This window comes from Monodelphis domestica, chromosome 3, assembly GCF_027887165.1.
Source record: "Monodelphis domestica isolate mMonDom1 chromosome 3, mMonDom1.pri, whole genome shotgun sequence".
NCBI lineage: Eukaryota > Metazoa > Chordata > Mammalia > Didelphimorphia > Didelphidae > Monodelphis > Monodelphis domestica.
The window spans coordinates 494,292,681-494,309,709 of record NC_077229.1 but is presented as its reverse complement, the minus strand read 5'-3'; the positions used below and the strand labels follow the sequence as shown (position 1 = coordinate 494,309,709).

Here is a 17,029-nt window from a genome sequence, read left to right as displayed (position 1 = left end):
ACTCCTTTTCAAAATACAACTTTAAATTAATCAGATAAAATGCAGAGGAAACCACTTTTATTGATATATGATTATTAAAATACTTTTAAAAACCAGTCCATAAGCTCTAGATCTATCTCAAGCCTTTATTGTTAAGTCATTTTTCAGTCACGTCCAAGTCTTTGTGACTCCATTTGGAATTTTCTTGGCAAAGATACTGGAGTGATTTGCCATTTCCTTCTCTAGATCATTTTTTTTTTAAGAATGAAGTCTTCTGGAGGGCAGGAAATGCTTTATTTATATTTATTTATTTATTTTAATTTAAATTTTTTTTGTTACAATAATCACTTTATTTCCCTCCCTCCCCTGCACCTACCCTTTTCGCAGCCCAGGAGCAATTTCGTTGGGTATTACTTGTGTCCTTGATCAGAACATATTTCTATGTTGTTTGCACTTGGATATTCATTTAGAGTCTACATCTCCAACCAGATCCCTTCGACCCATGTATTCAAGCAATTGTTTCTCTTTGGTGTTTTTACTTCCACATTGTTTCCTCTGAATGTGGATAGTGGTTTTTCTCCTAGATTCCTCCAAGTTGTTCAGGATCTCTGCATTGCCACTAATGGAGAAGTCCATTACATTTGATTGTACCACAGTGTATCAGTCTCTGTGTACGATGTTCTCCTGATTCTGCTCCTCTTACTCTGCATCAATTCTTGGAGGTCATTCCAGTCCCCATGGAATTCCTCCACTTTATTATTCCTTTGAGCACAATAGTATTCCATCACCAACATATACCACAATTTGTTTATCCATTCTCCAATTGAAGGGCATCCCCTCATTTTCCAATTTTTTGCCACCACAAAGAGTGTAGGTATGAATATTCTTGTAAATGTCTTTTTCCTTATTATCTCTTTGGGGTACAAACCCAGCAGTGCTATGGCTGGATCGAAGGGCAGTCTTTTAGTGCCCTTGGGCATAGTTCCAAATTGCCCTCCAGAATGATTGGATCAATTCACAACTCCTCCAGGAATGCATTAATGTTCCTACTTTGCCACACCCCCTCCAGCATTCATTACTTTCCTTTGGTGTCATGTTAGCCAATCTGCTAGGTGTAAGGTGATACCTCAGAGTTGTTTTGATTTGCATTTCTCTGATTATAAAAGATTTAGAACACATTTATGTATTTATTAATAGTTTTGATTTCTTTAACTGAAAATTGCCTATTCATGTCCCTTGACCATTTATCAATTGGAGAATGGCTTGATTTTTTTGTACAATTGATTTAGCTCTTTATAAATTTGAGTAATTAGACCTTTGTCAGAAGTTTTTGTAATGAAGATTGTTTCCCAATTTGTTGCTTCCCTTTTAATTTTGAATGCATTAGTGATGCTTGTACAAAAACTTTTTAATTTGATGTAAACAAAATTATTGGTTTTACATTTTGTGATTTTTTCTAGCTCTTGCTTTGTTTTAAAGTCTTTCCTTTCCCAAAGATCTGACAAGTATACTATTCTGTGTTTGCCCAATTTGCTTATAGTTTCCTTCTTTATATTCAGGTCATTCATTTGTTTTTTCAAAGTACCAGCTTCTAGTGTTATTTATTAAATCAATAGTTCTTTGACTTTCAATTTTATTAATTTCTCCTTTGATTTTTAGGATCTCTAATTTAGTCTTCATCTGAGGATTTTTAATTTGTACACTTTCTAGTTTTTTTATTTGCATGCCTAATTCATTGACTTGGCCCTCCCTAATTTGTTAATATTTGAATTCAAGGATATACATTTCCCCCTAAGTACTGTTTTGGCTGTATCCCATAGATTTTGAAAGGATGTCTCATCACTGTCATTTTCTTCAATGAAGTTATTAATTTTTTCTATGATTTGTTCTTTAACCAATTTTGGAGAATCGTATTATTTAATTTGCAATTAATTTTTGATTTGCCTCTCCATGTACCTTTACTAATTATTATTTTCATTGCATTGTAATATGAGAAGGTTGCATTTATTATTTTTGTTCTTTTGCACTTGTTTGCAATGTTTTTATGCCCTAATACATGGTTAATCTTTGTGAATATACCATGTGCTGCAGAAAAGAAGGTGTATTCTTTTTTGTCCCTATTTATTTTTCTCCACATATCTACTAACTCTAATTTTTCTAAGATTTCATTTACTTATCTTACCTCTTTCTTATTTATTTTTTGGTTTGATTTATCCTAGTTCTGATAGAGGAAGGTTCAGGTCTCCCACTAGTATAGTTTTTCTATATATTTCATCCTTGAGCTCCTCTAGTTTCTCCTCTAGAAATTTGGATGCTATGCCATTTGGTGCATACATGTTGAGTACTGATATTTCCTCATTGTTTATACTGCCTTTTATCAGGATATAATTACCTTCCCCATCACTTTTAATTAGATCTATTTTTACTTTGGTTTTGTCAGATATCATGATTGCAACTCCTTCCTTCTTTTTATCAGTTGATGCCCAATAGATTTGGCTCCATCCTCTTACTTTCACCCTATACCCTATGAGGAAGGTATCTACCTTCCTCATGTGTGTTTCTTGTAGACAGCATATGGTAGGGTTTTGGATTCTAAACCATTCTGGTATCAGCTTGTGTTTTATGGGTGAGTTCATTCCATTCAAATTCAGAGTTATGATTACCAGTTGTGTATTTCCAAGCATTTTGATTTCTACTCCTAGTCCTGCCTTTTCTTCTTTCACTATTTCCTTCTACACTAATGTTTTGTTTTTAATCAGTCACCCTAATTCTCACCCTTATTTTACTTCCCTTTCTACCCCCTCCCTTCTTATTCCCCCCTTATTTTCTTTGCAGTCTTTTAAAACTACCCCCCAACCCTCTTCCTCCCTTATACTGCTTCTTTCCCCACCAGTCTGTTTGTTACCCTTCTACTTCCCTATAGGGTGCAAATCAATTCTCTGCCCCAAAGAATTGTATTGTTCTTCCTTCTTTGAGTCAATTTCAATGCACATAAGAGTTGAGTATTTCCTATCTCCAACCTCTTTACCCTTCCAGTGTATTGATGTTCTCCCCCCTTCCACCATGAGCTTCTTTGTGACATATAAATTCATCCCCTTTTTTTCTTTTCCCATTTCTTTTAGTAGTAACCTCTTTTTAAGCTCTAGTTGTATATATATGTATATATACATATACACATATATGTATTTATGCATATATATTCATATACATATTTATGTCTTAGCATTTCATCCTATATAGTTTGTCACTGTTCCCTCTAAGTGTAATTCTTCTAGCTGCCAGGTGATAATAACAATTTTTAAGAGTTACCAATGACCTCTTTTCTTATAGGGATACCTTTTTAACTTATTGGGTCTTTTAAAAAATGTTTTTTGTTTTGTTTTGTTTTTCTTTTTTTACCTCTTTTTGAAATTACCTTTTGATGATTCTCTTGAGTTCTGTGCTTGGGCATCAACTTTTCTGTTCAGTTCTGGTCTTTTCTTTGCAAATTCTTGGAATTCTTCTATTTTGTTGAATGACCATACTTTCCCCTATAAGAATATAGTCAGTTTTGCTGGGTAGTTGATTCTTGGTTGTAGACCTAGTTCCCTTGCTTTCTGGAATATCATATTCCATGCCTTTTGGTCCTTCAGTGTAGATGCAGCCAGATCCTGTATTATCCTCACTGTGGTTCCATGATATCTGAATGACTTCTTCTTAGCAGCTTGTAATATTTTTCCTTGGTCTGATAGTTCTTGAATTTGGCTCTAACATTCCTTGGTGTTGTCTTTTGGGGATTAAGTACAGGAGGTGATCTGTGGATTCTTTCAATCTCCACTTTTCCCTCTTGCTCTAGAGTATCGGGGCAGTTTTCTTGGATAATTTACTGTAGTATGATGTGCAGGATTTTTCTTTTGTCATGGTCTTCTGGTAGACCAATGATTCTTAAGTTGTTGCTCCTGGAATGATTTTCTAAATCTTTTGTTTTGTGAATGAGGTGCTTCATATTTTCCTCAATTTTTTTCATTGTTTTGATTTTGTTTTATAGTGTTCTGCTGCCTTGTGAAGTCACTTGTTTCCAGTTGTTGTATTCTGGTTCTTAAATATTGGATTTCATCCCTGGCTTTTGTTACAAGGGAATCACTTTAAAAGACTGATACATATTAATTTAAGGTCATCAAGGAATCAGCTATGTAATTCCTAAATGAAAACTTAAGTCAGCCGTCAATCTTTGCAACAAAATCTGCTGTGGCTCGGGTCGTAGGAAATGCTTCCGGCCATCTGGTTAGTTGATCTACAATTACTAGACAAAATTTATAACGTCCAGCCTTTGGCATTGTTATGAAATCTATTTGTAGATGTTCAAAAGGTGTGTAAGCCAGAGGACATCCCCCAAAGGCTTTTCCACGATATGCATGTTGGTTATATGCCTGGCAAATAGGGCAGGCTGAACATACTTTAGAGGCTACAGTAGTTATACCAGGGGCTATCCATACTCTCTTGACAGAGTCCACGATGCCCTGGGTGCCAAAATGACCATTTTTATGAATAGATTGGCAAATTTGGTTATAGAAACTTCTAGGGAGCAGGGGTTTTCCTTCAGATGACACCCATACTCCATTAATTTGTTTTGCTTTAAATTTTTGTTTCCATTTTTCCACTTCCTTTTCATTATAGGAGAGTGATAAATTTAAATTATCAGTGGTTGTTAATGTTAAAATTAATCCAGGTCCTTCTATGGCTGCTAGTTTTGCAGCGGCATCTGCTCGGTCATTTCCTCTAGAGACAGGGTCAGAGCCACCTGTATGGGCAGAGCAATGAACTACAGCTAGGGCTTTAGGCAGTTTGAGAGCAGAAAGAACTTCATTAATAATTTCTGCATTAGCTATGGATTTTCCAGCTGAGGTTAAAAATCCTCTTTGGAGCCATAGCATCCCGACTGAGTGACAAATGCCGAAAGCATATCTAGAATCCGTATAAATTGTTGCCTTTTTATCCTTGGCAATTATACAAGCTTGTTTTAGAGCTATGAGTTCTGCTCCTTGAGCGCTAATGTTAGAAGGTAGTGAAGTTGACCATTCAGTGGCAAATTCTGAGACTACGGCAGCTCCAGTGTAACGTATGCCATCCCTCATAAAAGAGGAACCATCGGTAAATAAAATCAGATCTGCATTGTCTAAGGGAGTGTCCAAGAGATTATCTCGAGGCTTTTCTGCCATGGACACTAATGTTTCACAGTTATGTAATGGTTCTCCTGAAGTGGGTAAATCTGGAAGCAAGGTGGCAGGGTTAAGAGTTGAACAGCGTTTCAAGGTAATATTTTCACTATTTAATAAGGTTATTTCATACCTTGTAATTCTCTGATCCGAGAATGCCTGTGTTCTATGTTTTACCAATAATGCTTCAATCTCATGTGGGCACATTATTGTTAATGGACATCCCAATACTAAATCAACGGTTTTTGTTACTAGTAAGGCTGTAGCAGCTACTCCTCTAAGGCATGGTGGTGCTCCTGCTGCTACTGGGTCTAGTTGGGCAGAATAATAAGCAATTGGGCGCTGAGAAGGTCCCAAAGTCTGAGTTAACACACCAGAGGCTACTCCTCTTCGCTCATGCACATATAAAGTAAATGGATTGTTGTAATCTGGGATGCCTAGAGCAGGGGCAGACATGATAGCCTTTTTCAGATCTGATAGAGCTGACAAGTGTTCAGGCTCTAATTTGAGGGGTTCAGGAACCGAATCCTTTGTTAATGCTATAAGGGGTTTAGTGATTTCCCCATAGCAAGGAATCCATTGTCTACAAAACCCTGTTGCTCCTAAAATTGCTCTCAGCTGTTTCTTAGTGGTAGGAGCACTTTTTGGTCATCCTTCTCATTCTGGTCTGATTTTCTTTGGAGGTCATCTTTCATCTCCTTTGCCTCATCTTTCATCTTCTTTGCCTCATCTTTCATCTCCTTTGCCTCATTTTCAGGCTGGTTTATTTTGGCTTTCAAGACACTATTTTCTTGTTTTAGTTCAAGTGCCTCTGTTTCCAGATGATTTATCTTAGTTTTTAAGTTCTTTTCCCAGTTGTCTTCAGCCTCTCTTAATTGTGTTTTGAATTGCATTTTGAGTTCTTCCAGAGCCTGTATCCAATTCACTGTCCATTTGCTCTTTGTTCATTGCCTGTATAGAAGCTGTCAATTGTAATTTCTTTTTTCTTTTTCTGTTGTTTACTCATATTTACCCCTTCTTTACTTCTTGTAGTTGTCTGAGCTCTTGCTCCTCTCATTTTTTTGTGGTTTTGGGCCTTCACCCTTGGAGCTTTAAATCTCTCAGTGCAGTCTGTGGGGGAGAGGTGTTGGAGCTTGAGCTTCCCTGCTCTCTGGAGGCTTTGATGAGATTAAGTACAGCAGTCTGTGGGGGAGGAGTTTTGGAGCTTGAGCTTTCCTGCCCTCTGAAGGCTTTGGTGGGATATAAGTCCAGCTGGGTTGCTGTATGTGCCCTGAGACCAAAACCTTGGAAAGGGGGGGGCAATATGGAGTGTCTCCCCTGCTACAACTGTTTCCCTCTCTGCACTCTGAGTTTCTTCTCTAACTGCTTCCTCCCCTGCCTGTGTTGTATGCTCTGAGGCTGGCACAACTTTGCCCATAATGTACTCCCTCCAGACCAGTGCCTTTGCCCACCCAGAGATTCTAGGTGCCACTGGAGGCTTAGCGCTCTAGGTTGGGGAGAGGTCCCAGGACCTTCCTTCTTCCTTCCCCTTAAACGAGAGTGTTCTCAAAATCTGGCTTTGGGAGGCATACCTCTTAAGTTGAGTCCAGCAGGAGGGTTCTTTGGCTTTGTCTTGTTAGGTTTGATTTTCAGTCCCCTAGGAGCATTTAGTTTGTAATCGGTAAGGAAGGGTTTTCAGAAGTCTGAACATTCACTACCTCTATGCCACCATCTTGACTCCATTCCTACCCACCCCCATTTAGACTTTTAATAGGAAGTTCTTTTTTTTTCATATTGGAATCAGATGACCCAGGTCTAAATCTTAATTCTGACTCTGGAAAAATCACTAAATTTTATAAAGAGTGAGGATAATCTTTTGCTGTCTGTAGACCTTTTATTGAAGGGGAATAGAGGATCCTCTAAGACTCTGGTAGCTTTCAATATCATTCACCTTCCTAAAAAAAGAAAAGCTCTAAATTCATGGCATTGCCATCACAATAATCCTTTGAGGTGTATAGGCGAGTTTTAAAAAATTCCTACCTTCTATCTTAGACTCTATCACTTCCAAAGCAGAAAAGTGGCGAGGGCTAGGAAATTGGGGTTAAATGATTTGTCCAGGATCACACAGCTAGGCAGTGTCTGAGGTCACATTTGAACCCATGACCTCTTATCTCCAAGGTCTGGCTCTTTATACATTGGTAAAGAATTCCAGCCTCTTCGAGAAATTCTTGTGTGAGTTTAATCAACTAAAAGTGAAACCAAGAGTTGGGAGACTATGGGGGGAAGGTTTAAAAATTAAGAGAGGAACAACATAGAAAAAACACATGGAGATCTTCAGCATCCTGTCAGCCTGTCAGTTCCTCATCAGAGGGAAAGTCAGAGAAAGAGAAACTGAGCAAGCTGCACTAATTTTATTTAGGATACTAGGATTGGTGGTTTAGGGGATGCAAGTCAAACAAGTAAAACAACAGATGTATTACCATAATATTGACATCAAATTACAAGATAAAGGAATGGACAGCAACATGATTGTACTGCTGGGTGCTCAGGAAAAAAGCTCATTTCAAAGTTCTTCCTGACTTTGATCAAACCTTCTTCTTCCCAGAACACTGGCACCAAACTTATTTAGATATTAAGTGTAGGTCTTGACCTTACAAAGGACTTTTACAAATTGCTTGCTAGCCTTCCATAGTGCATATAATAATAGAGACTTAATTTATAAGTTCAACAAAATTTAAGTCCCATCCAATTTAAGGATTCAGAAATCAACCATGTGAAATATTAGAAATATATCCATAAGTCTGGTCCATGAACACTTTGCTCATTGAAGTCAGTTTTTGAATACATCTTTAATATCTTCATGTGTATAAGTGGAAATCTTGTGCCTTTGAACTACATTTCCCAGGAGCCCACTGACTCCCTGTCATTACATGCTGAGGTAGACAGGAGATAAACTGGGTGGTCTTCCATGGCTAGCTCTCTTTCCTTCCTGGGTCAGGACATTGGTGGAGTTGGCTGTTTGAGCAGGTACAATAGTCATGGGAACATGGTTTTATTTTGTTACTTCTAGTGATTACTAATAAATCTTATAAAATATAATATTTGAAGTTATTGTATATTAATTTTAATTTTTACACGTGATTCGTTATAACTGAAACCCTTCAAACTCTACCCAGATCAGGTTGACCAATTGCTCTTTCTTTAAAACTTCCTACTTCATTACCAACTCCTCTAACTTCCCCTTCAGAGCAATTCCTGAGATCAATGAAATCACAAGCCTGGTCCAATTAAATGTAAACTCCATACCTACAATTACTGCAAAGAATTGCATTTTTAAAGAAGTATACATTACTAGATCCATAAGGATCACTTTGATACTGGGATACCTCTTGCTGAAAATATTCTTTCCTGCCTCATAATTTCCTAGACTACTTTGAATATTTTCTTCATCTTTATAACCTCCTACTTTGTATTATATTTATTTTTGCTCATATTGGGGGCAGAGAACAATTCAGTGGTGCTTTATGCATGGCTTTGCTAAATTCTTTTTTATCTTATTTCTTGTTTGCTTATGTGAATTAATATCAAAGATGCTCAAGCATTTGTTACATTTTCTCAATATTTTATTCTGAAGGACTAAACCTGGGACTTTATATTAATTTATTCAATGACAGATGTAGAGTGTCCCAAAAGTCTCTAGTTATTTTTATTCTATTAAAGTTCAAACTGCCCTATGACTTTTGGAATTCTTGGTATTGTAAAGGATAATTTTAATGTTGTGACCTAAACTATATTAATTATTGGTCGCCATGGATATCCCAAATAATAAAAAAAATTATCAAAGTCAGTCTGGAAATTTATGGTGATTTAATTAATATAGTGGAAAGAAATTTAAGAAGAAGGGAGAAGGAAAGGGTGTAGGATTTCACAAGCTTGGCTTGTGCTGGGAGGGAAGATTAGAGACTCTAGAAGGTAAGGTTTTAGAGAGTAAAAGAGGAAGGAATCAGTTTGAACTCCAAGATGACTCAGCCAAGATGCCTGAACCTGAATTAGCTCAAGAGCAAACTCACCGCCAAAACCCAGACAAATAGCTGCCACCATGCCAAGATGTCGGAATGCTTAGCATGCTGCCAGCCAGAGACACCTCTCTGGGAAAAGAGGCCGAAGAGAGGAAGTGATGTGCCCTATATAGACGGTTTTATGTCACTTTCCTGTGTCTTATCTGTACCAATGCTAGCTTAGCTTGACTTAGGACAGCCCAGGGGTCTGTCCGCTGTTTCTGCACATGTCTATTGAAGGCCATCTTCTCAGATACTTAATCCTTGAGTATGGTACAGACATTCCTGACCTTGTTAAACTAAGTAGGGTGGAGAAATGTAGAGTTCCCAAGACTTGATTCTATTAGACCAAGTATCTCCATTGTTACTAATCAGGAAATAGCTAAATCAGATCTTCTAAAGTATGGTCTGAGTAGGGTGGAGTAGTTTTGAAATTCACAGTATGCATGGCATAGCCAAATATTCAGTGATTAATTTCTTGCCCTCAAGGAGCTTCCAGTCTAGTAGAAGAAATAAATTACACCTTTACTATAATAATTCACTTGACCTGGGGTCTCATCAACATTGATAGAGATTCCATTGGGAGCATCTCAAAACCTACCTATAACTCCTCATTTTGTATAATTCTTGATGTCAATGCAGAGATCTTCTGCAGAGTATTCACCCAGAGAACTAAGTAACTTCTAGGATTTTTTTTTCTTTTACATTTTGTGAGTACTGGTGGAATACTAGGACTAATCATGTTATTCACATGATCAGTCCACCTCCTTTTCTGGTCATGTTTCCTCTATGACATTCTTTAGCACCACTTCTTTTTTTTTAAATATATTTTATTTGATCATTTCCAAGCATTATTCATTAAAGCCACAGATCATTTTCTTTTCCTCCCCCCCACCCCCCATAGCCAACGCGTAAATCCACTGGGCATTACATGTTTTCTTGATTTGAACCCATTGCTTTGTTGATAATATTTGCATTAGAGTGTTCATTTAGAGTCTCTCCTCTGTCATGTCCCCTCAACCGCTGTATTCAGGCAGTTGCTTTTCCTCGGTGTTTCCACTCCCATAGTTTATCCTTTGCTTATGAATAGTGTTTTTTTCTCCTAGATCCCTGCAAATTGTTCAGGGACATTACACCGCCATTAATGGAGAAGTCCATTACATTCGATTATACCACAGTGTATTAGTCTCTGTGTACAATGTTCTCCTGGTTCTGCTCCTCTCGCTCTGCATCACTTCCTGGAGGTTGTTCCATTCTCCATGGAACTCCTCCACTTTATTATTCCTTTTAGCACAATAGTATTCCATCACCAACATATACCACAATTTGCTCAGCCATTCCTCAATTGATGGGCATCCCCTCGTTTTCCAGTTTTTGGCCACCACAAAGAGCGCAGCTATGAATATTTTTGTACAAGTCTTTTTGTCCATTATCTCTTTGGGGTACAGACCCAGCAGTGCTATGGCTGGATCAAAGGGTAGATATTCTTTTGTCACCCTTTGGGCATAGTTCCAAATTGCCCTCCAGAATGGTTGGATCAGTTCACAACTCCACCAGCAATGAATTAATGTCCCTACTTTGCCACATCCCCTCCAGCATTCATTACTTTCCTTTGCTGTTATGTTAGCCAATCTGCTAGGTGTGAGGTGATACCTCAGAGTTGTTTTTATTTGCATCTCTCTGATTATAAGAGATTTAGAACACTTCTTCATGTGCTTGTTAATAGTTTTGATTTCTTTATCTGAGAACTGCCTATCCATGTCCCTTGTCCATTTATCAATTGGAGAATGGCTTGATTTTTTGTACAATTGACTTAGCTCTTTATAAATTTGAGTAATTAAACCTTTGTCAGAGGTTTCTATGAAGATTTTTTCCCAATTTGTTGTTTCCCTTATGATTTTAGTTACATTGGTTTTGTTTGTACAAAAGCTTTTTAGTTTGATGTAGTCAAAATTATTTATTTTACATTTTGTGATTCTTTCTATGTCTTGCTTGGTTTTAAAGCCTTTCCCCTCCCAAAGGTCTGACATGTATACTATTCTGTGTTTACCCAATTTACTTATGGTTTCCTTCTTTATGTTTAAGTCACTCACCCATTTTGAATTTATCTTGGTGTAGGGTGTGAGGTGTTGATCTATTCTTAGTCTCTCCCACACTGTCTTCCAATTTTCCCAACAGTTTTTATCAAATAGTGGATTTTTGTCCCAAAAGCTGGGATCTTTGGGTTTATCGTATACTGTCTTGCTGAGGTCACTTTCCCCCAGTCTATTCCACTGATCTTCCTTTCTGTTTCTTAGCCAGTACCAAATTGTTTTGATGACTGCTGCTTTGTAATATAGTTTAAGGTCAGGGACTGCAAGGCCCCCATTATATGTGTTTTTTTTTTTCATTATTTCCCTGGATATCCTTGATCTTTTGTTGTTCCAAATGAACTTTGTTATGGTTTTTTCTAAATCAGTGAAGAAGTATTTTGGTAGTTCAATGGGTATGGCACTAAATAGATAAATAAGTTTGGGTAGGATGGTCATTTTTATTATATTGGCTCGTCCTATCCATGAGCAGTTAATGTTTTTCCATTTGTTTAGCACCACTTCTAATAGCTAGCATTTAATATAGCTTTTTGACATTGAAGAAGCCAAGGCAATTCATTGCAGCTTGAGCTATCACCAAATGCCTTGACCTTTGTCTTGCCATTGAACTTCAATGACTCTGGAAGAGAGAGTGAGGCTGATGACTTTGCACAACTCTGCCTCACTTAAATCCAGTTCAGGCATGCACAAGTGAAGACATCACCTTGTGATGTCACTGATCCTTTTTGAAAACAAAGAACAAATGACAACAAGTTATTTGAGGTTTGCAAAATGCTTTATGCATATAATCTCATTTTATCCTTATAACAACCCCGGGAAGTAGGTGTTATTATTATCCACATTTTACAGTTGAGGACACTAAGGTAGATAAGAGATTAAGTGACCTGTCCCAGGTCACAAAACTAATAAGTGAGATTGGATATGAATTTGGATCTATTTGACTTTAAGTGCTCTAACCACTTCATAAGCTAGTTGTCAAGTATACATAACTCTAATTCAAAGGAGACCATTATTAGTTCATGAGAAGTCCAAAAGGTGCTTTGGGAGTTCAGAATATAGAAAGATACAGGCTGGGAGAACAAGGAAAGTTTAATGGTGGAGGTGACATTTAAACTGAGCCCCTCATTCTATCCTGGGGACTGATACTGTGGTGTTGGTTATTTCATTCTCAACATATAAAACGTTATCAACATAAAAATTCTGAAGATCTTAATTTTTTTTTCTTTCTCTTTTCCAAGGCAGGTTTAACAACTTATTTTCATCCTGGAATAAACTTGAAGAAAATACATTATTACAGTATCAAGCTTTATGAAAAACTGGAAGAAGAAACTGGGCAGGTAAATGAATTAAATGAAAGATTTAGTACTTAGATCAGCTTTGGTTTCAATAAACAATGTTTATAAAGAAATTTAAAGTGAAAAATGCTTTCCTTTTCAGTTTTATTGCTTCCCATCTGTATGTGTGTGTGTGTGTGTGTGTATGAGGGAGAGAGAGAGAGAACAGTAGTACACAATTATGACACATCGTAGGAATCAGATTAGAGCTGCTGGGAAAATCTCTGGGATTTATTTACAAATCAATTCATCCTATAATATCTTACCCTACTCAGGGTAACAGGATTTAGGAAGGGTAGAGATTGGAATAATTAAATTTTGATCTATGCTGCAGCCCTTCCTAAATCCTGTTAGGACTGAGTGGGGTGGAAATTGTATTTTCCAAGACCTGATTCTGTCATTCCAAGTATCTCTATTGTATCAATTCTAAAATCAATCATGACTCAAAGAAATTCCTGTTCTATGCTTAAGCATAGGTCAAAGCCCTTTCCATTGTTCAGCAAAAGGTTTCTGTCCTAAAGTAATCTTAAGAAGGGAGGAGGAGGAACCTCCCATGCCAATGGGGTTCACATTCCAATACACTATCAGTAAGAAATTTTCCAAGTATGAAATTTCCCAATGGTGAAATTTCCAACATTTATAAGTCTAAGAAATTTTAAGGTTTACAGGTGAGAAAAGCAATAGACTCAGAATTAGAAAGACCAGCTGACCTTCTTTGCAATATAACTGACCAGTAAAGGACTTCACATCCCTTAACCTCAGTTTCCTTGTCAAACTTGAATAATGATGATAATAATGATAGTTTACACTACTTACTTCATACAATTGTTGAGGGGAAAATACATTGTAAACTTTAAAGTTTATATAAATAGGAGTTAGTGAAAGGAAGAAGCATTTATTAACAACCTTCTATATGCTAGGCACTACGCTAAGTATTTTTAAAAATATTATCTCATCTGATCCTCACAACAACCGTGGGGGTAGATGCTATTATAATCCCCATTTTACAGTTGAGGAAATTGAGGCAAACAAAGGTTAAGTGGTTTACCACATGTGGGATCCTACCGCTAGTAAGTGTCTTGGGTTTGATTTGAGCTTACTGACTTCAAGCGCTTTATACAAACAAGCTGTATACAAGATAAAGAGGAAATAATTAATCCAAGTAAGTCACTAGAGTTAAGAGAGATTGGAAAGGCTTCCTGAAGAAGTTGGAGTTTTAGTTTGGAACTTAAAGTCTCACTTTCGACTGACTTCTAGCTTTTTATCCTCTGAGCCACCTAGCTGCCTCTAAAGTATTATTATTGTTGTATAATTCATATAAATCATAAGCCCAAGGCTCTGGGCTCACATGAACTGGGTCTGATTATGATCCCAATGCATCAGTTTCTCTCTTTGTCTCATTGCCAGTCTCTGGAGTTCTATGAAAATCTGATGATATGTTCTGAGTATTGTTTATCCCCATGTTTCCCCAAATGTAGGCAAAAGGGCACCAAACTTCTAGCATTCAAGGTAAAGTGTAAATATTAGGTATGACTTCTAACTTTATTTCACCCCCTAGAAACTGCATAAGACACCTAGGATTCACAGAAGCCCATAAGCAGATACAGAAATATGTCGAGAACTCAAGGAGTCAGCTCCTCCTCCCTCTCTTCCCCCCATCCAAGAAGGTAGTTAACTGATCTTAGACTTGCTATCTGGGCAATCCTTGATATTCTCACTTTTCCCCATAAAGTTCTTCACATTCCTTCTGGACATCCCTCCCCCCCCCCCCCCTTTCCACTCTATAGTTTGGAAGGTGAACACATATTGGAGACTACTGCATAAACAATCTCCTGATCCCCATCAGACAAATCCTCACTGTCTGGGGAACTCTCTTACCTTGTGCTACAAGTATAATGTAACTTATTATTATATTGTTGTGACTTTTCCCTTCTTCAAAGAGCTCATTGCATCAGGGAATCCCCCTTCCTTCTCTAGAAAGTCCATTCTCCGAACTCTCAACTCTTGGACATCTCTCTTTGGCTAGAAGGCTGGATTCTATGATTGTCCAGACTAGAGAATTCAAACTCCCCCCCCCTCGTCTACATAAATATCCTCTTAGGCTACATGCAAAGCCCTTTATACGTCTGTCTGCCATATACTTCTGTTGCAAGCTTGTGGGAGGAAACTTATGCACAGGAATGGATTCTGCCCCTACCCTTGGAATTCAGGTCTGCTCTGTTGTCTTCTGATCTGTTTTCTGAAGGTGAAAAGGGAGAGAAAGCCTGACTGTCAGTTTACTTTGATAGAACACAGAGAGGGGCAAATCCTCTGATAAAATCCATTCTTTTGCATCTCATTTAGCCACTTCTCAGGGGTCCTTCATGCCCTTTCTGCAAGGCATGAATGTATACACATACTTTTCATGTGGAGATGAAGACCTAGTGGACTTCAGGATCATGTGACTATCAAGTTGACAGATCCCTGACACTCTCTAATCCTCAAAAAAAAAAAAAGAAAAGAAAAGAAAAAGAACAACCATATGGCAGACATAAAGAAAAAGAATAACTAACCCTGAAAGGGTAAAATCTATACGATTCAACACTGGACTACCTTAATTCTTAAAGCATTCACTCAATAACCCTCCTGACTCAGCTTCCACCCTCTTGAAACAGGAACACTGAAGATTTCAGGGGAAAAAAATCTCATTAAAAATCTAGAGCACAATTAAACACATCAACAGTGAGAACTCAAATGCCTGACCGTACAATAAATTATCACAGAGAATACAAAACTCTCACTTGACAAAATTTCAAAGCAAAGGAAAGTTAACCAATGCCTGATGAAATACATTCTTTTGTAGATTTCCCAAGAGCACATGGAACAACAAAATGAAACTCTAGAATGACTCAAAAGAGAAATTAAATGAATAAAAGAAGAAATTTAGGGCTCTTGATACAAACTTTTTATCAATAGATTAGAAAACAATTCCAAAAAGAACAATCTCTCTAAAGAAGCAAAGGAGAGAATTACACATTGGAAATTCAAGAATATCAAGGTAAGAAGAATTATTAGGCAAAAACCAAGAAAAAGGCAACAATTTAAAAAGAACATGCAAATACAATACAAATGAAAGCCACTGTTTCCTGACCTTAAAAACAGAATGTGAGAGATGATGACTACTGGTCTCCCAGAAGAACTAGACAAATACAAAACTTGAATATCCTAATCCGAGGACAAATCCAAGAAAACTGATAGTAATTACTGAATGCAAGTGACTGATTAAGAAAATCCACAGGTTTCCTCTAAAGGAAACAAAGTGCTAAAAAAACCTAGGCCAGACAATTTCAGTTACAAACAACAGATTTTAACAGTGGCCAAGAAAAATATCTTTTAAAAAATGAAAGGATTTTAAGGAAGAAATTTCTGCAGCTATAAAAATTATAGAAGGAAAAGAAATAATATATCCTGTAAGTAACATAGCCTAGGCTGTAACATAAAATTTATATATATAGCCAATCCAAGTGTATTTTAGGAACTTAAACCTAGGAAGCCCCTGAGTTACTTTAAAAAAAAAAAGATGGATGGGGCACAGCTGGATGGAGATCCACTCAGTGGATGGAGAGCCAGGTCCAGAGATAGGTCCTGGGTTCAAGTGTGACCTCTGACACTTCCTAGCTATGTGACCCTGGGCAAGTCACTTAACCCCCATTGCCTAGCTCTTACTGCTCTTCTGCCTTGGAACTAATATACAGTATTGACTCATAGACAGAAGGTAAGGGGTTTTTGTTTTGTTTTTTTAAGATGGATGCTTAATAAAAGGGCCATTTAAGGATCCTTGTACATTGTAAGGTACCTAAGATACCTTGTAAGGTATCCTCCCAACACCAACAACTATATATGAGCATAATGTTTGATATATAAACACCCCAAACAATAGAAGCACAAAGAAAGTTAAATAAGTACGAGTACCAAGAAAGAAAAAGTAATTAAATAAATTATCCCATGATTAGAAGTTGGGGGGAGGGTTAAGAGAAAGAAAGAAAAAGACTGATTTATAGAATAAAAAAAACAATAAAGCAGATAATAGGGAGATGATACAGACTTTTGCAGATTCCTGAGAGTACATGATCCCCACTCTCCAATTGCATCAAGTTGATTTGGGGAAATCATCACATTGATCATGTATTCCCTTGATTACTACCTTCCCACACACAGCTGATTGCTGTTATCATTATCTTCATCATTATTCCTGGAGGTTCTCAAGAGCCAGAATTTCCCAACATTACTCATAGCTCAATCATAGCTGGTGAGGACAATACCAGCTGTTGCTGTGGGAATTGCCTCTCTCACTACTTTGGGAGGATTGAAGTCCTTGTTTCCACTGCCAAAGCCACACTAGGAGGAGGAAATCC

The 17,029-nt window shown here is 37.4% G+C and overlaps 1 protein-coding gene across 1 annotated transcript in view; it reads left to right on the top strand.

Moving 5' to 3' along the window:
• Window positions 1–17,029, top strand: part of DMGDH (dimethylglycine dehydrogenase) — a 112,820-nt gene that overhangs the window by 8,556 nt on the left and 87,235 nt on the right. The window contains 1 exon segment of the mRNA XM_056824802.1: window positions 12,540–12,663. Coding sequence (XP_056680780.1) covers window positions 12,540–12,663 — 124 coding nt within the window.